This window comes from Nanorana parkeri, unplaced genomic scaffold (genome assembly GCF_000935625.1).
Source record: "Nanorana parkeri isolate BGI_ZX_2015 unplaced genomic scaffold, ASM93562v1 scaffold922, whole genome shotgun sequence".
In the NCBI taxonomy this organism is placed as follows: domain Eukaryota; kingdom Metazoa; phylum Chordata; class Amphibia; order Anura; family Dicroglossidae; genus Nanorana; species Nanorana parkeri.
Window position 1 is genome coordinate 122084 of NW_017307190.1, and position 15851 is coordinate 137934.

General features: G+C 42.2%; 1 protein-coding gene across 1 annotated transcript in view; it reads right to left on the reverse strand.

Moving 5' to 3' along the window:
• Positions 1 to 15851, reverse strand: part of KMT2A (lysine methyltransferase 2A) — a 104253-nt gene that overhangs the window by 19056 nt on the left and 69346 nt on the right. The window contains exons 21-27 of the mRNA XM_018566136.1: positions 13414 to 13551; positions 9540 to 9698; positions 6940 to 7057; positions 6743 to 6821; positions 6324 to 6490; positions 4987 to 5151; positions 350 to 4256 (exon numbers count right to left, since the gene is read on the reverse strand). Of these exons, the coding sequence (XP_018421638.1) occupies positions 350 to 4256; positions 4987 to 5151; positions 6324 to 6490; positions 6743 to 6821; positions 6940 to 7057; positions 9540 to 9698; positions 13414 to 13551 (4733 nt within the window). The remainder of the gene's footprint in view (positions 1 to 349; positions 4257 to 4986; positions 5152 to 6323; positions 6491 to 6742; positions 6822 to 6939; positions 7058 to 9539; positions 9699 to 13413; positions 13552 to 15851) is intronic.

Consider the following 15851-nt stretch of genomic DNA (forward strand, 5'->3'; position numbering starts at 1 on the left):
AACTGTGATAAACTGTTGAAAACTTTGAGTATGCAACAGCAAGTGGATCGTTCAGCTGGCACCCATTAGCGCCAAGAGCTAAAGAAAACTTTTTGTCTAAGAGAAAATGAAGGCTGTCCCTGCTGACATCTCCTCCTGAAAATACTAGTTGCCTGGCTCTCATGTTTATTCATTTGCTTCAGTAATTTCTGAGGTACCAACTTGAAGTATGCAATTCAGTAGTTGACCTCACTCTGACTTTCTAACCTGCATGCCAAATCCAGGTCAGTGACTAAGTAATACTGGGTTTACAAGTAAATACAAGCCTAGGCAAAGGTTTAAAAAGGAGAGGCAAATAAACATAACGTACCCTGAGGAGATCGAACCAGACGATTTTCCAACTTGGTTCTCATCCTGTACTGTAGCTGGGCTTTGTCTGTAGTGTGAAGTCTTGAGTTTTTTCTTACTTATCTTGTCCAGAACCATGGTCTGCCTCTTTCCTTTGCTTTTTGTCTTCTGGATAGTTGCAGCTGTTCTAAGCATGCTAGCAGCTGTTGAAGTGGTGTTTGATTTTATTAATCTTCTTTCTGAGTCAGGTGATGGTTGCACAGAAGAGGACCTGTGGCCTGAATTACCAGTAGTTGGAGGCCTGATAAGTCTGTTCATATTATGAGTAACTGTAAATAGGCAATCAGGATCATTCACTGTCTGGGCCAGTGTCATACTCACAGGATGAGACGTGGGCACTACACATATGCTAGAAGTGGTTGTCATAGCCCCTGCAGTAGGCCCCTGAGAGAAAACCCCTGACCCCGGAGGAAGAGTCACATGATTGTCCTGAATACTCAAACTCTGTTGATTTGTCTTTATTAGAAAGTTACTGACTTGCCCGATTTCTGAAGGACCCAAAATTCCTGGAGTAGCTAGAGTGACATGACCAGTCACCGGAGAAGCTGTGGCAGTAGTCTGCATTGACACAACATTTAGGACTGGTGAGCCAGTAGCAATTGTTGGCATTTTATTAGTAATCTGCCCAGAATCCAATCCAATAATACCAGGCACGGTTTCACCAGAGTTTGATGGCACCCCACTCTGTGGAAGCAGCGGAGTCTGGTCAAAGTACATAACTCCAGACTTGGATCGCTTAATAATATTCGGTATATTGCGATGGGGTCCTGCATTTCCAAGACTGCCTAGGTCAATCAAATTAGGGTGAGTGGGCAAACTACCAGCAAGTTGTGGAGCAGAGAAGTTAATAAGTGTCATATTAGAAATCACTTCAGGAGCATGCCTCATTCCTGGACTAACGGAAGGTGCCAACTTTTTGTTTTTCTTAGAATGAAGGCGAGAAATCTGTCTCTTCTTATTCATGCCAGCAGATGAAGAATTTGAAGAACGACTCAATTCTGATCTCTGACCGGATTCTGAAACGAGAAGTTGGGGCTCAGGAGCGGGCTGAACTCCAATAAGAAGTCCTGGAGGCTGATTGGTGAGACTAGGCAAGAATGTCGTCTGTGGAGCAGCAGGAAAGGATTGTAGGTGTGGGTGGTGAGGCACTGGGAGGAGACCCTTGCTGACAGGTGGAAAAGTCGAGGTTAGTGAAGGACTTAAATTAGTGGCTAACGTTAGTCCTCCTCCCACTGAACTCAACACTGGAACATCTCCATCCCGGCGATTCGAGCCAGAAGGTACAGATGATGTAAGCTGAATTTTCTGTGTACTAGTCAAAGGCTGTAAAACATACAGAGGTTGCATATTCTGATTCACAACAACTAACTTTTCAGCTGTGGACTTAAGGTGAGCAGGTGTGTTCTGTACGGCATTATTTGACATCTGAGATGTGCCTGGGCTTTCTGATTTGTTTGGGATGTATTTCTGGTTCTGAACTGGTACAGTGGGTGACACTGGAACTTGCAAATTTGGGGTACCGCTATTTTGCCTTAGTTCCTGATTCCCTGTGTGCTCTACCTGTGCACATGGTGGGCTGGAAATATGTTCCGGTTCTAAACGCCCTGGCATGTATCTATCTGCAGTTATGTGACCCTCAGCTGTCCTCTCTACACTCTGTGATAATAGAGATGAATCTCGCTCACCGGGTGTCACAGACTTTTCTGTAACAGTCACCCTCTTCCTGCTTGGTTCTGTTGCTGGCATGGACAGTAAGGAACGTTCACTTGGGGACAACTGGGACTCTGGGATTACGCCTAATCTGTTATGGTTCTGGCTAGGAAGAGCTGGACTTCGAGTAGTGAGCACAGACAGGTCAGAAGGCAGCTCTAGTGGTAGTTCAAATTGCTCCTCTGCAGACATTGCTGATGTCACAGCACCATCTACTGGCTCCGATGATGGAAGCTGCTGTGAGAATACCTCAAACAAGCCCATATCTTTCCCACGGTTGTTATCCAAGCCTAAGCCATCTCCCAGTGTTAATAATTCAGAGGAAGATGACTCTGGGCTTTCTCCAAGTGCTTGCATGGATGGAGTATTCTTTAGCACAAAGTCCATAATGTCAATAGGAAGAATATTTCCACAGTCATCACTATTGTTATTGTCAGAATCAGATTTCAGCAGCTCTGAATTGAATGTGTCCAAGATATTTTTGTCAGCTCCACCATGGTTTCGTCGTGAAGCTTCCAAGCTCAGCTGTGGCTCTAGAGTATCTTGCTTCACAGCATGGCAATTGTCCATTTTGGTGTCAGGAGCCTTGCTGCCCTTACCAGCATGAACTTTTCCCAACTGTTCTTCTGAGGCAACCAGTTTTTCTGCTCCATTTTGTTTACTTGCCCTTTTACCAGAATGGCTAGATTTTCCTGGGGTGGTACTGATGCTGGCATCACTTTCTGTCCCATCATCAACACCATCAAGTTGGGCAATTCTATGACGATCTCCTTCATCTCTGAATAGAGAACGCACAGTTAGCCTATCATCCCCAGATGCAGAAACTACAGTCCTAGAGAAATTGTAGTAATACACATCATCTTCTTCAGATGAACTCAAGTCATCAGCACCATCCACTTGACCCTCAGCTGATCTTTTCCCCCTTTTCTTTCCTGTAGTGCTGCTGCAAAATGGAAGGTCTTCCTCACCATAAGAACGTACACCATACAAAGGTGTTAATCCAAAGAACATGTTTGAGCGGGCTCTTGCACTCCTCCTTGGGTAGCGTCTTTTATATGAGCTGCCTTCTTGAGATTTGCTTCCATCTTGGAGAAGTAGGTTTGAGTCCTGTGAGTAAGCAGTGCCATCCTGAGGCTCAGAGTCCATGTTAGAGCTAGTATGGTTTGTACCTGGATCTCCTGTACCTTCAGGACTATTTTGGGACTTTACAGCATCTGGAAGCTCTGTAATCCTGCCAGGAGACAATGCTTGTTGGTCTGATTTTCTATCAATTGAGTTGTCAGCACTTGATGACTCTAACTGCGAAGTACTTCCAGTGTGCGCAGTCATCTCCGTTTTGTTGTGTGAACGCCTTTTGAAACCAACAGTCTCCAACAATGAATGTTTCCCATTAGTATCTGCTTGGATTTGGCTCTCCCCTGATGAATGTTCAGAGTCAATAACGGACTTAACAGGACATTTTTCTTGAGAATTCTCCATGACCCTATTCTTTGACTTTGGCAGTCGATCTTTGGTCACTGAAACAGGTACACGAGTTTCTTTACCTTCTTCAGGGAATACTGTCTTTTCTGTCAGAGAAAATACTACATGCTGATCCTTTTCTCTTTTTATTGCCCTGCCTTGCTGTGGAGCAGAAGTAGCTTTGGAGATTAGCGCAAATGATGCTGCATCTTTACCAGTACCAGATCTGCCTGTGCTAAACTCAGGGATAGATATATCTTGTGGTTGTTTATGTGTTTTAGGGTTTTGGTTAGTAGAGGGCTCTGAATTTCTATGAGCAGCTGACTTTACCTTTTCAATTTTAGGAGCTGTGACCTTTACAGCTGTATCTGAGGAGCTAGATTGCCGTGTTTCTAATTGTTTGTCCCCTTTTGCCATTAAAGTTCCATGGCCGTCATTTGGTGAGCAGCTGTTCTGAAGAGGAGAAGTCAAAGAGCCGGCTCCTGTCTCCATTTTGTTAGACTTGTGATCTGTCATAGTAATAGTATCTGCTGTAGGTTGGTTGGGCTTTGTAGTGTCAGTTTGAGAGGGAGAAATCAAACGTGGCTTCTGAAGCTGTGGTACTGAAGAGACACCATGCCTACATGAGCCTATGCTACGAAAGCCAGAAGAAAGTAAAGGGTCCCCAACTGTCACAATTTCATGTGCAACAGGGCTACCTGAAAAGAAAAACACAAACAAATTGTAAAGAGCATAAACAGACATGTTTTTCTGATATCTAATAAAAAAAATTAAGGACTTCCAGAAGGTGAAAACTACCGTATTTTTCACTCCTTAAGACGCACTTTTCCCCCCCCCCCCCAGTTTTCGGGCCCTGGGCGAGTAGTTTTTTTGTACATTCAGCCCTGCTCCGGACAAGCAGAGCTAAATGTACAGTGGGAGGCGCTGCTCGTTTAATACAAGTGATCTAATTAGATCACTTGTATCAAATCAAGCGGCGGTGATCGTGTACACCCCCCGCCGTGGTTTTCGGGGCCCTCCGCTTTTCTGGGGGACACGTGACCACGGCATAGCATAGGAGCTCACCATATAGTCCCTAGAGCAGAGATGAAGAACGTCCGTTCTTCGTCTGCTCTGTGTGATTACCGAGACTGTGGCGCTGTAATTACAGCGCCACCTGTCTCAGCTGTGACTAAATACAGCTGTCACAGAACACAGAATCCCTGCGTCCTATGGTGCGGAGTGTCTTATCGAGTGCAAAATACGGTAACTACTGTTTATGCCAATAAATGTGTCTAAAGCATTTCATCTTGCACTGTAAGTCTTTCTTCTCAATGGAAAAAATGCTGTCCCTTACAAATCATTCCATACTATTATGACATTATTTGCAACTATGATTAAGTACTACATTAGGTTGCAACTATATCAGGTAGCCACTACATCAGGTACCTGCTGATGGAAGAGGCCGAGGTCCAGGAGAGCGCTGATTATGGGGATATCTGTGGCGAGCCCTGCTCCCACCAAGAGTCCGAGAGGAAGCCAAAGAAACTGAATTACAAGGTGGTGGTTCCGGCGAAGGTAGACCATAAGATTTTGTTTCCTGAAGATTTAATTCTGAAAAAAAGGAGTAGTATTAATAGATAGTATTTTACCGTGCATTCATTTAGAATGAATACCAATACTACAAAAGTAAATATGTTAAATTAACATCTTGTAAAAACCCACTATTTTGTTAACGGTTACAACGATGAATTAATAGCCATTCCTCCTCCTATACTGCGCATTTACGAGTTTGTTCTATCAGTTTACATAACATGCTGTGAAAATTTTTTTTTAAGAGAACAAGGTTATTTTTAGGAATTAAAAATTTCCTACACCTGAGAGCCAGTTAAGTTGAGATATCTTCTATTGTCACTTGTCAGTAAGAGAGGGTGTATGAACTTGCCTATTTTACGATTGTTGTTTTTACAGGCATTGATTGTACAGCAGTTTATAATCATTTTTATTTATTCACACAATGCAATCCTTTTTTAATCTAAAAAAAAAAATGTATGCATTAAAAATATAAAACCTCTAAGCCTTTTAAAACCACATCATTACTAGAATGCAGCAATTGTATCTGCTCTGTGTGATCAGTAAGTACACACAGTGCTTCCGGTCTCAGCTGTCACAGGCCGGGCTGCACAGGAGATCGATCCCCTGTATCAGAGGGCAGGGGAGACTCTCTATAATTTTCTAACTGAAATGTATTTATTTTTTGGGGGGGAGGGGGGTGACACCTTGAGTTACCACTCCGGTTGACACCAACCCCAGTGAAGCCTCTGCTTTGGCGCTGGGATTCAGTCAGTTTTGAACAGCTTACAAGCACCTGCTGTGTGTTTAGAAGGCTGACAGGTGGCCAAGTTTCTGTTGCCACAGAAAAAAGGGGTCAGGAGCTGTAATTTCAGTGTTCCTAAAAATTCAAGATCTATCTCTCCACAATGTCTACAGACACATAGGTCAGTCAGAGCTTGTTTCATTGTTTATTTCGATTATATGTCAATATTTCAATGTGCATAGTCTGGGCACAGGCCTACTTTAAGTAATCTCAATCCATCTCAATGAGTCCAATCTCTTGGCCTGCATACTTGTTCAAAGTCAGTGACTCAAAGAAATAAATCTAGAAAATCAGAATGAGAGACCAGGCAAGTAGCATTCTCGAAGAGATCGAGAGAGAGATTGAGAAAGAGAGAGAGATCCAAGTTGTCCCAAACTTGTGAGGCCCAAGTTTTTTTCTTGTGTCTTACCATGCACATCACGGAGTGGAGGACTGTGAGCAATAGTGCGGTTCGCTTCATGATGCACAGTGCTATTAATATCAGGCTCAGAGGGTGGCGGCCTACACTCCAGAATCTTGCAGGTATACACACACCGCTTTCGAGCATCTGTTGTACTCCAGTAGACTCGTGAACATCTAGCCAAAGAGAACATATATTTACTTTACAGGGCATATACAACATAAATCAACATTAATCCTAAAGATGTGAATACAAGATGTGAAGCAGGTATTAAATCTCAAAAACTAAATAGTTTAGCCTTTTTTTAGTGCTAGTCAATAGAATAGTCAAAAAAGGACAAAATATGGGAGCTACGACTTAATATTTAGCTCAAGTAGGACAATTAAGAATTTTCAGTAAACGCATGCACACAAACAAAAGATCCATACTGATATCCAATTGGGAAGAGCTTATCCTCACAATCCGATAAATCACTCAAAATTCCAAGGCAATCTACTGTCATGGAACCTGTGGGAAAAAAACAAAACAAATTGAGGACAGGTTGTAATAGCATGCATCCCCTCCAATTCTGGGATTTCCCATTTCCCATTTTTCCCATTTCCCATTTTGTCCAAAAAAGCCTCACCAATCATCATATGTATATTGTTTGGCTCTAAACCACTCAGAAATTTTCTACGCAGATTAATCCCTTCAAAGTCAACAAATACTCTTCTGAGAACCTCAAAACTGTTGTCAGACACAATCTGCAAAAAAAGAAAAGCAAAGTACTAAGAAAAAACCCGATATAAACATTGTGCACACAACATGCCAAATGCAATGGGTGGTCTCACTGCATCAGTTCACTAGGTGAAAGGGAGCATCAAAGAACATAAATTTGGACCACATTTACATATAATCCTATTGGCATATATTAGTTATAAATATATGTGAACCAACAAGCATGGAGATGTATTATTACAAAGATTACCAATAAATATATCTATGGGTCCTATTCTAACACCTCATGCCTGAAGGTTCATACACACAACATTCAAACGATCAGACCTTTAAACCTGAATAAAACACAAAAACTTTATTAGGTTTACAGATATAACAGTTTCATAAAAGCTTTTGTGTTTCTCAATAAGGTTTAAAGGTCCGATGCTTTAATTGTATGAATGTTGTGTGTGTGTGAGCCTTCAGAAATGAGGTGTAAAAGGGAACATGGCAATCAAAATTTAGCTTTAGATCAGCATTTCATCCAGGCATTGCTCTAGTGCACCAGTCACCATCCTTCCTGCATCTCACATAGAAAGAATGATATAAATAAAATGCCACAATACTCAGATCTGCTCTAAATCTTTGAGTGTGTGAAAGTTAAGACATGGACTCCATTTTGTTAATCATAATGTCAATATTGCACGTTGTCCTTTGTTTCTGTGATTTTTATTGTGGTATTAATAAATACTGTAAATGGCCTAGGGTAGGAAGTAGATGTCAACTTACCGTATACCTTGTGATGTGCTGAATATGATGCTACATGTATACTCTCTACATGCATTATCAATAATCCCCATTTTTAATTTGAGTGACTTCGGTTAACAATAGTTCAGCTTCCAAAGCAAGCACGATTGGGCATTCAAGAAACAGGGAGGACATTGCAAAGCATAGTGCACTCTGACACTGTGGAGCTGTGTGTGCTTATTTTGCACTGGACAGCAAATTAAAGCACCACTGTAAAGTCACCTGTTTCTCCTACCTTTGCTCCATTAAAGCTCTCCTAATGTAGAGAGCTTTCATTAACATTTTCATGAGCGACTGACTGTGTTGATTTGACCGCCTCCCGGCTGGCCATTTAATTACAGCGGATGGCCGGGAGCTTCCTGGATATGAATGGCCATCTAAATACGGCCTGTTGGCGCAAGCGGGAAACTGCCCAAATATAAAAACAGGCAGTGATGCCTGTTTACATACAAGCTATCCGCTAGTATGTCGATTTACCCAACGTGACCCCGTCTTTTATATTTTACAAAAAAATTGAGTAATAATAATTGTTTCCTAACATAATGTTAAAAAAAATTTCAGTCATTTTTCCTAATATAGTAAAAAAAATAAAAACCCCAGTAGTGATTAAATACCACCAAAAGAAAGCTCTATCTGTCCCCAAAAAATGGTATAAAATTAATTTCAGTACAGGTTGCATGACGGAATAAATGTCAGTCAAAGTACTGCAGCGCTGAACACTGAAAAATGACTTGGACAGGAAGGGTGTTTAACACCCCGGTCTTCAAGTGGTTAAGAGAAACAGAGTAAACTTTCTAACTAAAGTGCAAGTGCAGCATTTACATTTTGCTGGGGGCTTTTTTTCATCGTTTTGCAAGTGATTTTGAGTCTAAAAATGTTTGTCACCTATGTCTATATTAATGAATCTGTTCTAGAAAATTTGGCTTTGATCGATATTTATACTAGTATTGTGGGATGTCAACAACAATGAGATATTCTATTAATTCTACAAGTTATTTGCATTCAGAAAAAAAAAATATTCTTTGGTAGGTCTTCTGCAAGTTTCTGTGTTTTATCATACCTGGACAAACTGAAAATTTGGTTCACAAACAATATATTTATTCATTGTGGGAGGTAAGCTGAGTGCCTCAAAACACACACACACACACACACCACCTACACAGTGTTCTTTGGTGGGACTCAACCAACTGGATTTCCAGTGCTTAGGGCAAATGTGCTAGGGAACACCTTGGGGTGTCCACTTTCCAAATGGGGTAATTTTGGGTAATACAGTTCTTTTTTCAAATGGTTTGGGGTTTTTCTTTACATATTACAAAAAAAAACGGGGGAAAAAAACAGTTATTAAACACCACCAAAAGAAAGGTCTCAAAAAAGACATAAAATTAATTTGGGTATAGTGCTGCGTGACTGCGTAATTCTCAGTTAAACTTTCACAAAGCTGAAATCTGAGAAATGGTACTGTAGGGGGTTTACCATGCCAGCATTAAAGTAATTAAACAAAATGTTGTTGCTTCCACAGACAGAGCTTACAGACTATTCTGTTTAGAAAGGTATAAAATGATATGTAAGACTGTGTAAACTATACACTAAATATATAAACATTCTCTTGCAAACACATCCACCAAATTTCCTCAACAGCCATAACAATATTGTGTGAACAATTTAACAATGTCATTTCTCTTTTATATTCAGTAAAACAAATTGTCTTTATATGAAACTCACCTCCCCTTTAACTAGGTCTCTATGTCTTTGACAGTACACCTTCTTATCCTCCAGAAACACACAGTTTTTCATTCTAGAGCACATGAAGTGGTAGTTACTTGTGCAAGAAGATAAGCAGCAGCCGACAGTAGCACCCAACTTGAGGCAATTCTCGCATCTCTGCAGAAAGAACAAAATGAATACAAAAATAAAGGAAAAGGTAACCTAAAGCATAACTGTTATTGGATAGTCAATTTCTTCTTTCCATTTTTGTTTTTACAAGTCCCGCTTGTACAGAAATGCTCTATGGTTTATCTCAGACCAGAGCACTGAGTAATAACTGAAATGCAGAGGATCATGTGAAGACAAAACAGGGTTATTTCTCTTTTAGTAGTGCCCAAGTACACAGAAATGCTATAATGTGAAACTCCGGGCAGTTTAAAAAAAAAAAAAGGAAAAAAAATATACATGTGGTTAAGTATTTATTAACAATGCATTGTAAATGCATTAAATGCAGTAAGTGGATGTAGAGGACTGTGTCCTCGTAGCGGGAACTTCTAACCCCCCTGTATAGCAACTCAGACTGGTGAGATGGAGTACCAGCACTTGAAATCAACCTCGCTCTGCTTATGTGCAGACAGTGAATGTTGGCAGGAGGAGAGTGAGCAGAGGGATGACTTCATCAGTGTGCTGTGGCTTCATTGCTCAATTAGCATGCAGGGATTATTTTTAACTTGCTGCTCCTAAAACAGTTCTCAAATATTCAACATTTAAATGTTGTCATCTGCCTGGAGTAGAATTCTGTTCTTGGAGTCTATTGAGGAACACAGAAAGCCTTAAACCTATAGGTTAAACTGCCACCTACAGGATGATTGGACACTGGCAAACAAATAAAACTGTAGGCCAGCCCAGGGTATAACCCACCTACTACCGGCATGCCTCAGTTTTGTAGCAAAGCAGTACCAAGAGCAGGATTATAAATAGAGGGATAACCCTCAATGGGCTCCAAGACAAGGATTCTATGGTGAGTACACGAATCCTATGTTCTTATTATAATACACTGAGGCACAGAGAAAGTCTTAAGCCGAGAAAAAGCAGCCCAACTGAGGGATGGGCAACATAGAAAACAACAGCCAACAGGCACAAAGTAACAGCAACTTGGGACTGTCTGCAGGGGTAAGGTTACCCTTGAAGCTGGCATCAGAATAGGCTGAAATCTACACCTATTAAAACTTGCGTGTGTGAACTGAAGAACAGATGGCTGTCTTACAAACCTGGGAAACAGAGGCTTGATGCCAAAAAAGCACTCTAAGGCCCTGGCGGGGTAAGCCTTGACTGAAATGGGGGGGGAACCTGGTCCTTCAGAACATAAGCTTGCACGATAGTCTGCCTCAGACGCCTAGAAATGTTGCAGCTAGAAGCTGAGGTAACTTTCCTGAACCCTTCCAGAATTACAAAAATAGAATGTGCTGAGAGATATACTCAAAGATCCCGAATCACAGTGGAAAGAAATCATCTTCTGATGAACTAGAGCTGGTTGCAAAAAGGGAAGGACAATGTCCCGATTAAGGTGAAATGCAGAGACCACCTTGGGAAGGAAGGAGGAAAGATCTAGGCTTCATTTTGTCCCTATGTGGTATCATAAAGCTGGAGGCCGTTAAAGCCCAATGATAAACCCTTAAGGGAAATAAACTTCCATGTCCAAAACATGGTAGAGATGAGAAGTCTTTGTCCCTAAGAAAATTGGATTTAACAGCCATGCCACTAAAGTCAGTGACATAGAAGCAGGGTGGTAAGCCTATCCTTGAGACAAAGGATCTGGATGGTCTGGCATAGCCCCAGGCGAGTTTGCAAGAAATCTTACCAGGTCCGCCTACCATGCTCCCTTGGGTCAGTCCAGGGCTGTAGAAACCACTGGAATCCCCTCCATCTGGATATTGTGAAGCAGTCAAGGAAGAAGATTCAGGGGAGGAAAAGCAAAGATCAGTGTGTGTCACTACTGCATCTACTGCTTCCATCAGATCCTGGAACCTGGAGACAAGCCCATTCAATCACTTGTTGAAACTGGAGGCCAGTGATCCAAATTCAGTGTCTCCCTGTGACATAGGTTCTGGATCACCTCTGGTCGCAGAGACCACTCTCTGGGGTCCGCTGCTACTGGCTAAGGGAAAATCTGCCTGCCAATTGTTCACACCAGGGATGTACATTGAAGACAGAGCTGGAACATGTCCTGCCCAGGACAGGGTACATTCTACTTTCTTTGCCACAGCAAGACTTTTTGTTCCTCCCTGATGATTGATGTATGTTACGGCAGTGGTGTTGTTTGCTTTAATCTGGAGCTGATTACATGATAATAGGCCAGTCCAACACTGGTGAGACAGCCAAATCGCCTGAAGTTCCAGAATTAGAGCTGCAGCTAACGATTATTTACAAAATCGATTAGTTAGCCGATTATTGAGTTCGATTAATCGGTTAATCGGATAAAAAATAAAATACATTTAAAAAAATGGCAGAATGGCACCGGCTATAGAGGACTACAAATCCCAGCAATAATATATTATACAGCGCAATGCAGAATACCACCAGCTATAGAGGAATACAACAAATGCCAGCAATACAATATAGCTGGCGGTATTCTGCATTGCGCTGTTATAATGTACTATTGCTGGGTTTTGTAGTACTCTATAGCTGGTGGTATTCCGCATTGCGCTGTATGTGTTATTGCTGGGATTTGTAGTCCTCTATACAGCGCAATGCAGAATACCACCAGCTATAGAGTGTATAATGTACTATTGTTGGGATTTGTAGTCCTATGTATAATATACAGCACATAATATACAGCACAATGTACCATTGGATATAGAGGAATACAAATCCCAGCAATACATTATAGAGCACCATGTGGGGGGGATTGCAGGCTTACCTGAGCAGTCTTCCAGCAACTTGCTTCTGAGATAGGGCCTGTCGGCGATTGTCATCCCCCCACACCTGCTCCTCCTTCTCTCCGCGTCCCTGTGCCAATCGTGGATGTGGGAGGGCGGTGCAGCGTGTGAATGCGGGTGGGTCTGGCAGTGGCGAGCGTGAGGTGGGGAGGAGGTGCGGCACGTGAACAGGGCCAACTAACCAGAAGCCGATTAATCGATGATTGAAAAAGTTGACAACTTTTTCAATAATCGATTATAATCGATTATGTCAATTAGTTGTTGCAGCCCTATCCAGAATGTTTATCAGAAGAGGAGATTCTTCCAACAACCAAGTCCCTTGCACTGCCAGAAAGCCTAGGACTACCTTCAGCCCAACAGGCTGCATTTGTCTACAGGCTGGCATCCGCTATGATCTCCAAAACATGGGGAGGAATGCCTTTCCTGATATCAAAGCCAGAATCTGAAGCCACCAAGAAAAGGACAGCCACGTACTTGGTGTACAAACAAAATAAAATGAGTCTTCAGAGACAGGGTCAAGCTCTGAGGCAATGACAAAGTTCTGGACCAGGAATACGATTCACAGCTAACTTTTACCAGTACACAAAGGTCTGGAAAGCGTCACAGTGCTTGACTTTGAAGTGTCATACCTGGACCCTGCTTGATTGGATGTTGCAGGGCCCAGGTACGGCACACCAAAGTCAAGCTGAGAAAATGCTGATCTAAACAGCTGCATAGAGAGCAGCTCAGCAGACTGAAGAAAAAAAACCAAGGAAAAGAGGTAGCAAAAAAAAGGGTAAACTTTACTCAACAGAGCTAAAAAGGAAATCCATCTTCCTAGGACATTAGCAAAAAAGTGAGGCATGCTGGCTGTGTGCAAAGCCTTCCAGGCTGTTAAATCTGATGTTCCCTCAGCATCGGACTTATAAAGAATGTCAGTCTATATAACATAGTAAAGCTCAACACAAACATACCAGCTGCTTCCCTCTGATAACTGCCATGTGCACATTTTTTAGGGAGCCATCATCATCTTCAAAAACCTCTGCTGACCACAAAGCACAGTTAACGTGTGTCCATTCATCTTGTCCAATGTAAAGCAGGCGTCCAGCATCCTAGAACATAGGAAATAAAGGCATTAAACATGAAAATAATCCTTTCCAGAAAGAAACAAACACAGAGTTTTCAATAGTTTTTTGTCATTACCCATAAGAAGTAAAAAGAGAAGACCTTTGAGTTCATGGTATGCTTACTTGTTCTAGGTCAAAGAGCTTAGCAATGGCAGACCCCAAAGTTTTTGCCAGAAAAGGTTATTTTAATTTTACAGAATGTTTTACTGAATAGCCAAATTAGGAAGCTGACCAGATTACCCTCCCTCATAATACCCCAACTCTCTGAGAAAACACTCTCATTTTTCCAACCAGTATACGCTGATAATTAAAGTAGAACTGAGACCAAAACATTTTTTTCCCCCGTTTTTCTCCATTGGGGAGATTTCCCTTCACTATCGGTCCAATAAAATGAATTAAGAGGAAATCCCTCCAATTTGAACAAAATTCTTGATGGTCAGCAGGGTTACTAAAACTAGTGTCCCTATTGGAAGATTTCCCAACTGTTCTGATGATAGGCCAAAATTTGGGACTTTATTTTACTTGTACCTTCAGGCATAATGGTCACCAGGACAATCTCCTGAACGAGGACAAGACAGCAATAAAAACCTGACAGTTGTTCTAATCCCTCTCCACTTTATGCAAAACTGAAAAAAACTCTTAATTTCAGTTGCACTCATTTATTTTTCTATTTCACAGAATGATATATTACCCATAAATTTATATTCCCTTAAAGTAGTATTGAACTCTCAAACTTTTTTCCAATAATTAATCCAACTCAAAAAAATATACATTGCCCAGAAAAGCATTGCTATACTTTTTTGCCCAAACACTTACACTCATCATGTTTTTGAGCAGCTGCTTCCAAGTCTCTCAGTTCAGCTTCCCTGAACTCCCTGTTTAGTACAAGATCACAAAGCACAGTGCAGACTCCAGCAACTGTTCATCTACTAGCTTGGAGATGGGAGGAGAGGGGGCCAGGGGGGATGGAAGTAGCTTGATTTGCAGTGTCTTGTGTGTTTGTGGAGACACACACAGCTTACTAGCACACACAAGGGTGACTGCATAGTAGGGATGCACCGATAACGTTATTTTGGTACAGAGTACCGATACATTTTTTTCGGTACTCACCGATACCAATTACCGAGTAACGAAAGTCCCATTCAGGGAGCCAGGTGGAGTGTAATGACTCGCCACCTGGCTTCCTGATTAACAAGAAAGCCGTCCCAGCCAGTCCCCTCTCACCTCGGCATGTCCAGCCTGTCATTCCCGGGCCTCTCCAGCCAGGAACGGTCTTCCTCCTGTACCCAGCCGGAGCCGTCTTGTTGGCCAATCATGGAAGCCGGGCGCCATGTAATGACGCGGCACCCTGCTTTCTGATTGGCCGGCTCCATCGTCATGAGATGACGAGGGAGCATGAAGCCGGCTTCCCGGCCAATCAGAATGCCGGGTGCTGCGCCACTACACGGCGCCCGGCTTCCTGATTGGCCAGCTTCCCGACCAATCGGGCAGCCGCGCAGCACGTCATTACACGCTGCTTGGCTTCCTGATTGGCCGGGAAGTCGGCTCCATGATCTCTCATAACAAGTGACGAGACAGCATGGAGCCGCTTCCCGGCCAATCAGGAAACCGGGCAGTGTGTAATGACACGCTGCCCGGCTTCCTGATGCAGGAAGTACTCGTGCTAGGCATCTAGGTACGAGTACTCACCCAAATACTTGGTATCGCCACCGATATCTATACTGGTATCGGTGCATCCCTACTGCATAGCATGCTGTTTGAGAAAGGAGTCACACTAAAACAGAAAGTCAGGACCAGTGCTCAGGGAACCAGCTCATTCTGCAGGAAACTAACATTTTTAAACATCAAGGAGCAGCATCCATTGTAAGTGATTTAAGCAGCATTTGAAATAGCTTAACATCCTTTTGCTTTTAATATTACTTTAACATAAGCAGTTTACAACAGCAACATTTTCCAACATCTGAATCTACAGTCCCAGTATCCATTGCAAAGCTCAATCTGTATAAAGAAAATTAGAGACAATGTACTGGCAGCAGAACCTGAAGCTTAGGAGTCCTCCCCAGAAGGGCTCCTAACGTAGATACCCAAGTTGACTTATGCTGCATTTATTGATTGCAAACTACAGGTGCAGAGGAGTTGCCCACAAAATGTTGATTGCTATGAGCAAACACATTTGTGCCTACTTCGTGTTAGCTGTTATTAATGGGTGCCAAAGGTTCATCGCTGGCTTTGTAAAGGCATCTTTAGGAAATGGCTTCTGATTAGTAGAAAGTTTTGTGTTAAAT